The sequence below is a fragment of the Mastomys coucha genome, unplaced genomic scaffold (genome assembly GCF_008632895.1).
Source record: "Mastomys coucha isolate ucsf_1 unplaced genomic scaffold, UCSF_Mcou_1 pScaffold9, whole genome shotgun sequence".
Classification (NCBI taxonomy): Eukaryota; Metazoa; Chordata; class Mammalia; order Rodentia; family Muridae; genus Mastomys; species Mastomys coucha.
Genome location: NW_022196915.1, coordinates 17702299 through 17711115, shown reverse-complemented (window position 1 = coordinate 17711115; position 8817 = coordinate 17702299). Strand labels below are relative to the sequence as shown.

Here is an 8817-nt window from a genome sequence, read left to right as displayed (position 1 = left end):
CAGAAATCCACCTGCCTCTGCCTCCCAAGTGCTGGGATTAAAGGTGTGCGCCACCACCGCCTGGCTTAAATATTTGCTTTTTATGTATATGAGTACACTGCAGCTGTCTTCGTACACTGCAGCTGTCTTCGGACAGTGCTCTTAACCGCTGAGCTGTCTCTGCAGCCTCATGCTCTTACTTCTCTCTGCTTGGCTGTGGACGTTGTACCAGTAGCTGTTTTAAGTCCCTGTCACTCCCTTCAGTGATGGACTGTGACCTGGAATTGTGAGCTTAAAATAAGCCCTCCTTCTCTAAGTTGCATTTTATCAGAGTATTTTATCACAGGAACACAAATGAAAACATCCTGGATCCTGTTCTCCCCGCTGCCCCCATTGCCTGTCATCACCTGGGTGCAGGTTCCTTACCTGGAGGTGGAACCTTGGGCCAGGACTGCCATGGGGCTTTTTCAGCCGTGGCTGCCTAGCCCTAACATAGCAGGCCAGACCCTCCTCTTAGTGCTGGTGCTTGGCAGAAAGCTTGTGCTTTGTCCTAGTGTGACAGGTCGAGGACGAAGTCACTGTATTCCTGTACACAGTGTGAGGCTTGTTACATGGTTGTTTGGACCAAGAAGGCAAGGAGCTCTATGTCGTGAATTCAGGCTCCAGACGCTATGACAGTTTGGGAAAAGGCTACCCTGGGACTTCAATCTCCTTACCTTAGATGGAAATGATTCTCTTAGAGAAAGAGAAAGACTGAAGGCTTTCAGCCACAGACATGGGGACAGGAGATGACAATGAGGTTTCCTAGGGTGTTCCCTGGCCTTGCTCATTCCCACTGAACTGAAGGGAAACTGTGCAGTCGGCATAGACTCAGGCTAGACCGCGGTGCAGGCTCCTCACTGTGCATTTTGCCTATGGCCCAGGTACGGTCTAAACGCTGCGACATCCACACCAAGTTTGTCACTCACACACCCTGCACGGCATGTGCAGCTATCAGGAGGCGGCTATGTCCCTCGGGCTGGTCTCGGAATTTCCCAGAGAAGATACTCCTGGACTGCCGGTATGGGCCCACCCGCTTCTTCCCTACTTTCAGGAGGGTGGCATGGGATCTGGAAGAACCTCACTGACCTCCAGGTGGGAGCAAACAAAGTATTATTAACACACAATACCTGTTGTGTCCTACAGAGCAGTAGACACAGGAAGGGAGGAGGAAGGGTGTTTAACAAGGCACCTACTGTGTGCTGGGCCCTGGGCTCAGCCCTGGATTAGATGGAGAGGAGAAAGGTGGGTGGGATAAGATTCCTAGAATTCAGTGTGAGAAGGTGACGGCCACAGGTGCCCACCACCCCATCACCCGCCTATCCTCTCTCCTAGCTATGAGTTGCAGCTCAGGGGCTCTGTGATATCCTTAAGTGGCTGCAGCCAGGAGTGCTGGAAGGATGTGGTTCAGAAGGCCTGCTGCCCTGGCTACTGGGGATCCCAGTGCTTTGGTATGGAAGAGGCTGCCCACCCTGTTCCAGTCACCCTATGCCCCAGCCTCCAGCTCCTCATCTGAGGGGCACCTATTTTGCCCTCAACCTTGTTCAACCAGTGACTACTCATTGAGAGCCTTGAGAGTGTGGCTCCCTAGCCCTGGCTGTCCTGGGGGAGGGGCTGGAGGAGAGGTAAAGGAAGCATTGTAGGAAAAAGCTGAGTTGAATTCTTGGGGTCCACAGAGTGCCCTGGTGGTCCAGCAGCACCGTGTAGTGGCCACGGGACCTGCCTGGATGGCATAGATGGAAATGGGACCTGTGTGTGCCAGGTAAAGGTTGGGTAGGGATGAGGTAGGGGTGTCAGGGGGACCCCACTGACTTAGTGCATTAACAGGAAAACTTCAGCGGCTCAGCCTGCCAGGAGTGCCGAGACCCCAACAGATTTGGGCCTGACTGCCAATCAGGTGAACTTGCAGGGATTCTGGGCAAGGCCAATCCTATCTGTCTCTGCAGACCTCTCCTAAATCTTCAGTCTTGCCTTTCCTTCCTGGGATGTTGGCCTTGAGCCCTGCCCCGGAGGCTTTCGCATCTGGGAGTCTCAGAAGCCCCCTCCTGGAAGCCCTCTGTGATGCCCCTCTTTTTACTCCCTGGTTTCCTCTGGGAGTTCCCTTTCTACTGTGATCTTTTATCAGAGCTCTGGACTCTCAAGGTTATTCCTACTTTGTAAATATGCAGAAGGCAGGAAGGTGATGTCCCTGTATGTACCTTGGTGAGGCTGTGGTTTCACGTGCCTTTGTATGTCCCCCTCAGTGTGCAACTGTGTGCACGGTGTGTGTAGCCACGGGCCACGGGGGAATGGAAGCTGTCTGCGGTGTTTTGCTGGATATACTGGACCCCGCTGTGACCAAGGTGAGTAATGCTGCCTGGGGCTTGAGGAGGGGAGGACAGGTAGGGGTGACAGATAGGGTCTGAGTCTCTACTGAGTCTCAGTAGGACCTGGGCCAGACAGCCACTGTTTGGAGGCTCAGAGAGGTGAGGCAGCTGCCTCAGAGTCACACAGCAAGTAGGGCAGAGTGCTTTGTGCTCCTCCCCAACCTTGGGGCTGAGCCTTCACTGTAATCTCTCTGCTTAGAGGTCCCAGTCTGCCAGAGCCTGAAATGCCCCCAGAACTCCCAGTGCTCTGCAGAGGCACCCACCTGCAAGTGCCTGCCCGGATACACTCAGCAAGACAATGTTTGTCTTGGTAAGCATATGATCTGGAGGCAGGGGACTTCAATTTGGAGAGCAGAGTGGGTGGCAGGGACTGGGAGGGTGTTCGCAGTCTGGCCACTTACTCAGAAAGAAAATGCTTCCTACGAGACAGAGGGCCTATGGCCACTCTGGTGAAAACCATGAGAGGGCTCCTGGGGCTCAACTCACTCAGGCTCTCTCTGCCCTGGCAGCTCCTGACCCCTGTCAGCCAAATCCTTGCTCCCCACTGGCCCGATGCTCAGTGACCCCCAAGGGGCAGGCTCAGTGTCAATGCCCAGAAAACTACAATGGAGATGGGAAAGTGTGTCTGCCCCGAGACCCGTGCCTCACCAACTTTGGTGGCTGCCCCAGCAACTCTACTTTCTGCCTATACCGTGGGCCAGGCAAGGTGAGCTTGGTCACCTGCTTCACGAGCCCCTCACTCACTCTGGCTGTGGGATTCTAGGCAAGTCCCAGGTCGTCTGAACACCTCAGATGCCCCATTTATAAGATGTGAGGAGAATGCCAACCCTGGTATTGGAGGAGGGGTGGCAGGGCTGTGTGAGGGAGTCATATGCCAGCAGTTTTCCTGTCTCCTCACTGGTGGATGTTCCATCCTCTCCTGCCCCTGCCATTTTGCCCAGGCCACCTGTATGTGCCGGCCAGGTATGACAAGCATTAACAACAATGCTTCTGAGGGTTGCCATGTCTCCTGCAAACCACATTCCTGCGACAGATCAGCCACCTGTCAGGTGACCCCTGATAGAAAGACCAGGTTGGCACAGGGGCCAAGGGGGCTGGGCACAGGGGCCAAGGGGGCTGGGCACAGGGCAGGGTGGGTGGAGTGCACAGTGTACTCCTCTGTGCGCCTCCACTCAGCCTGGCAGGGAGGTCTTGGCAGGGTGGTGGGATCAAGGGGGTGGTCCATCCTTTCCCTGATCAGTCTCTCTGGGTCTCCAGCTGTGTGTGCAAAGATGATGAGGTGGGTGACGGTCATGCCTGCTATGGACATCTGCTCCACGAGGTTCGGAGGGCCAATCAGAATGGCTTGGTGCTCCTGTGGTTGAGAGTGGCCATTGCCATGCTGGGTGTGTACCCCCTAGGCTTACCTGTGACCATGCCCCCTGCCCCGTACCCACAGAGCTGGGAGGGAGACCTAGTCTCAACAGAGATTCTAGTTTCTTTGCCCATGAACTGGATGAGACCAGGATGGAGGTGGGGTCTGGTCCCAGCACTAATGTCCCCTTCCCATGCTAGACATTTAGACCCATTGCCTCAGGAGCTCCCATCTGAATTCTGACACCACCCCTTTCCATCTACAGAGCAGGGCTGCCAGGAGATCCTTACTACATCAGGCCCATTCACAGTTCTGGTGCCATCCACGTTCTCTGTCTCCTCTGCCTCCAGTAACATGAATGTGAGCCCTTTCTCCCTGAAAGTAGCTCATGAACCCCCTGTTCATGATCTTCCCTTTGAGATGGTGACCTGCACAACAGCCTCTTGTCCTCTCCATGACTCAGGCAGGGGAGGTACAAAGAGGGTTGGCCTGTTTGGGCTTTACCCAACACTCCATCCCTGTGTGTCTGCAGGCAACACTTGCCCAGCAACTCTGCAGACAACATATCATCGCAGGGGAGCACATCCTGGAGAATGTAGGGCCCCCAAATACACGCAAGTGGTGGACACTGGCTGGCCAGGAGATCACCATCACTTTCAAAAACAAGGTATGAAAGGGAGGAGCCAGAAGAGTGGCAGAGGACACAGCTGGGATAAATGTGAAGCAGGGGGAGGGAGCTACAGAACAGAGGGCTTGGCATGTGGACATAGTCCTGCGTCTATCTCATCAGAGATATGCCTACAAGTACGAAGACCAGCCCCAGCAGTTCAGTATCCAGAAGGCCAACTACATAGCAGCTAATGGGGTCTTCCATACAGTCACTGCCCTACGATGGCAGCTTCCACCCCCGCTTCCAGGGGACCCCAAGGTGAGCCAACAACCTCTTCTCCACTTTGTGCTGTAGGGAATGTCTCAGTGTGTTAAGGCTAGGTATGAGACTTCTCTGGCTTGCAGAGGCAAGGCTCCTCCTCTTCCTGGGGCAGAAGCCACCTCATCCTGGGGCTCTTATACTTACAGAAAACTGTTGGCCAGATACTTGCTTCTACGGAGGTTTTCACACGGTTTGAAACCATCCTGGAGGTGAGCTTGGGAAAAGCAGTTCTACCTGGCTGGACATCCAGACCATAACAGCTCACTGCCCCAGAATCTGCCCACCCACCTTCCTAGAGCCCCACTGCCCCATCACCATTCCCTGAGGCTTTGGACTAATGGATTGCCTTGTCTCCCACTTAACCAGTAGGAGCTCCCTGTTCGCTGATGGCGGCAGGAACCAGGTAGGGCTCTGAGGCAGGGATCTGTCTAATCCTACATTCTGATGCTGCAGAACTGTGGGCTGCCATCTATCCTGGATGGGCCTGGGCCCTTCACAGTCTTTGCCCCAAGCAATGAAGCTGTGGACAGCCTGAGAGATGGCCGACTGATCTACCTTTTCACAGCAGTAAGTTCTATGGGGCTATGGGGCTAAGGGCTGGGACTGCCAGGGCTCATCCATCAACCTCCAGGAACTGGCTTCTCCCCTCAGGGCCTTTCCAAACTTCAGGAGCTGGTACGGTACCATATCTACAACCATGGCCAGGTGAGAGATTGTCCCATCCCCTTCATGGTGTCCTCTATTTCAAAGACTTCTACAGGTTTTGATCTTTCTGGGGACCTGATTTCCTTATCACTTCTCCTCTTATCCTCCTCTTCACTTCTGAGAGTCACTGTGTAGCACCTGAACAAGGTGTGGCCAGTGCCCAGCCTAAAACCACTGTCTCCTGCCTCAGCTGACAGTTGAGAAGCTCATCTCTAAGGGACACATCCTCACCATGGCCAACCAGGTCCTGACTGTGAATATCTCTGAGGAGGTGAGATCTGTGAGATCTGAGGGCAGCTGGGCACACGGGTCGGTGCAGGAGCTGCTGGCCTTGTTTATGCCTATTGGTGACAAGGCAGGATGCTTGACAAGGCCCCAGCTGAGCTAGGAAAGTGGACATAGGTCCCACAGTATGAAGTAAAGCCACAGCAGACAAAAACAGAAGAGCAAGGGCCTTCTGAAGCCTGCTGGGTGGAGATAGCATGCGGGATCTGTGTTTCAGGGACGCATCCTGCTGGGACCCGAGGGCATCCCTGTGCGAAGGGTCGATGTGCCTGCCGCCAACGGTGTGATCCACATGCTGGAAGGCATCCTGCTGCCCCCCACCATCTTGCCTATCCTACCTAAGCACTGTGATGAAGAGCAACACCAGACTGTGCTGGTGAGTGAGCCCAGGCTCCACCCTGTACCCAAACCCCATCCCTAGAGCGTGGGCAGGGGACAACACTGTTGTGCTGCAATCACAGGATATTCATTCAGGACTGGGTAATACAGAGAAAGAGGCTTAGTTTGGCTCACAGTTCTGAAAGCACAGTGCAGGGACAGTTCAGCTCTCACTGAGAGAGGGTGGTGTGACACAAGGGCAGTTAGGCATGGGCGAGAAGACCACAGTGAAGGAAGAGCATCCTAGGTCATTCCATCAGAGACTGCTGTGGTGACCAGTGCACCCCTGCATTTGGAGAGCCTGGTAACTGCCTGCCTCTTACAGGCTCCTTGCAACACCTTTTCTGGTGTCCCTGCCTCTCTATGCTTGGCTCCTTCTCCTCCCTCAGATCTTTTTTTGTTTTTTGTTTGTTTGCTTGTTTTTCGAGACAGGATTTCTCTGTATAGCCCTGGTCGTCCTGGAACTCACTCTGTAGACCAGGCTGGTCTTGAACTCAGAAATCCACCTGCCTCTGCCTCCCAAGTGCTGGGATTAAAGGCATGCATGCTCCACCACTGCCTGGCTCAGATCTTTGCTCCATGGCACCATCTCAGGGTTGTTGAATCTCTCTGACCCTCCTCCCCCTCCCTCCACCCTGCTCTGATCTTCCTAGGGTTCTTGTGTGGATTGCCAAGCCTTGAATGCCAGTATATGCCCCCTAAACAGCGTGAAAATGGTGAGCACTCCAGCCCGGCCCTCAGGGATGGATCCCTTTTTGCCAGACTCTCAAGCATACCCAGGTTGCGGTGGGGAGTGGGAGCAAGGAGGGCTGGACCACACCCGGGGGCTCAGCCCTGCTCAGGGTGGGATAATGGGACCAAAGGCTAGCCCAGCATCCTCTCCACTAACCGGCCTTGTATGGCGCGCCCTAGGATATCTTCCCCAAGGAGTGTGTTTATATCCACGACCCAACTGGGCTCAATGTCCTGAGGAAAGGCTGTGCTGACTACTGCAACCAGACCATCACAGTGAGCCTGGGCAGGCGTGGGACCCCTGGGATCCTGAGCATTTCCCCTTTGTCTGGGGCTCCCAAGTTGGGTTGAGGAGGCCTCCCTTCCCAGGCATTCCTTTTGCTTTTGTTTGCTTTAGAAGAGTTTTTGTTGGTTCTGTTGTAGCGCTAAGATCAGAACCCAAGGCCTTGCATCTGCTAGGCAAGCGCTTTGCAGCTGAACTATAACCCCCAGCCCTGTCTCGAGTGCTAATGGTTAAAGAGATGTCCCTGGGGGTGGGGGAATCCACGCCCATTTCTGTGCTCTAGAGATGAGCAGGACGCAGGCACTTTCTGGGTGGGGGTTGGCATGGGCTGGATGCCAGGCATGCTCTGTGTCTTGCAGAAACGCGGCTGCTGCAAAGGATTTTTTGGGCCTGACTGCACACAGTGTCCTGGGGGCTTCTCCAACCCCTGCTATGGCAAAGGCAACGTGAGTCTCCACCCTTGCTAGGTGTAATGAAAGTTGGTACCTTCCTCGGCTGACGGTGTCAGAACCAGGCCTGCCTCTCTCGTCTCAGCTTCCCTAAGACGAAAAGTAACTTTTCTAAGTAACTGATGTTGGACAAAACTGTTCCATTAGAAATTTGGAGAGATGGCTGGAGAGAAGGCTCAGTGGTTAAGAGCACATGCTGCTCTTGCAGAGAGGCCTGAGTTTGGTTCCGTGTTAGGTAGTTCACAACTGCCTGTAACTTCAGTTCCAATGGATCCAACGCCTCCATGGCACATGCGCACATAGGCACACACACAAACATGCTAAAAATCATTTTTTTGAAACAAGGTCTCACAGCATAGCCCTTGGTGTCCTGGCACTCATTCTGTAGACCAGGCTGTCCTGGAACCCACAGAGATACACCTACCTCTCGTGTGTCACCATGCCTGGCGCTTAACCTTTTTTTTAAAAATAAGTAATTATTTTGATAGGTTTTCCATCTATTTCCCAAAAGATGACCTATTAGTGTTCTTTAATATTCTATTTTTGTCACCTTAGGACATCAGGGCTCCTTAGTACCTGCCACAGAAGAACACAGCAGTTAATGTTCAAAACATCACTGGGGCCATGAGCCTTTCGGGGCAAGGGAAGGGCTACTCTGGCAGCTTCACTGATTTTGGAAGTCACTTCCAGGGTGAAGTCTCAGGGGGAATAGGAGCTCAGAGCCCACCAGGGAGGGAAGTTCATGGGGGTGGGGCTGGGGTGACCATGTCCATGACTGATCCTGTGCCTGCCACCCTTCAGTGCAACGATGGGGTCCAGGGCAATGGAGCCTGCCTCTGCTTTCCAGACTACAAGGGTATTGCCTGCCATATCTGCTCCAACCCAAACAAGCACGGAGAGCAGTGCCAGGAGGGTGAGTGACCTCGGCCTGGGCACATCCCCTGGGGGAAAGAAGCTCTATTTAGGAAAGGTGCCTAGGGTTTCCCCAGAAGGAACAGGGCCCTAGAGGAATGATGGAGGCTAATGATGATGGTGCCCCTTGGAGAACAGCAGTGGATGTTGTCCTCTTCACCAGAGGAGAACTGGGCTTTAATCTAAAGCAAGCAGGATTTCAGCAAGACACGCCGGAGACTTTCTGCTACTGGGATTGGAGGCAGAGTCGATAGAATGACCTGACTAAAAATTCAAAACGATAAAAAAAAGAAAAAGAAAAAAAGAAAAAAGAAAGAAAGAAAGAAAGAAAGGAAGAAAGAAGCCAGGTAGTGGTGGTGCACGCCTTTGATGCCAGCACTTCGGAGGCAGAGGCAGGTGGATTT

At 53.6% G+C, this 8817-nt stretch overlaps 1 protein-coding gene across 1 annotated transcript in view; it reads left to right on the top strand.

Annotated features, from left to right (window-relative positions):
* The window catches only part of Stab1 (stabilin 1), a 31251-nt gene that overhangs the window by 4058 nt on the left and 18376 nt on the right, over positions 1-8817 (top strand). Inside the window, exons 2-22 of the mRNA XM_031361286.1 lie at positions 903-1039; positions 1354-1469; positions 1695-1780; positions 1846-1915; positions 2262-2360; positions 2584-2694; positions 2894-3090; positions 3326-3456; positions 3642-3769; positions 4004-4098; positions 4271-4405; positions 4529-4666; positions 4816-4878; positions 5123-5236; positions 5321-5374; positions 5565-5645; positions 5877-6035; positions 6691-6753; positions 6950-7045; positions 7412-7498; positions 8303-8414. Of these exons, the coding sequence (XP_031217146.1) occupies positions 903-1039; positions 1354-1469; positions 1695-1780; positions 1846-1915; positions 2262-2360; positions 2584-2694; positions 2894-3090; positions 3326-3456; positions 3642-3769; positions 4004-4098; positions 4271-4405; positions 4529-4666; positions 4816-4878; positions 5123-5236; positions 5321-5374; positions 5565-5645; positions 5877-6035; positions 6691-6753; positions 6950-7045; positions 7412-7498; positions 8303-8414 (2272 nt within the window). The remainder of the gene's footprint in view (positions 1-902; positions 1040-1353; positions 1470-1694; positions 1781-1845; positions 1916-2261; positions 2361-2583; positions 2695-2893; positions 3091-3325; positions 3457-3641; positions 3770-4003; positions 4099-4270; positions 4406-4528; positions 4667-4815; positions 4879-5122; positions 5237-5320; positions 5375-5564; positions 5646-5876; positions 6036-6690; positions 6754-6949; positions 7046-7411; positions 7499-8302; positions 8415-8817) is intronic.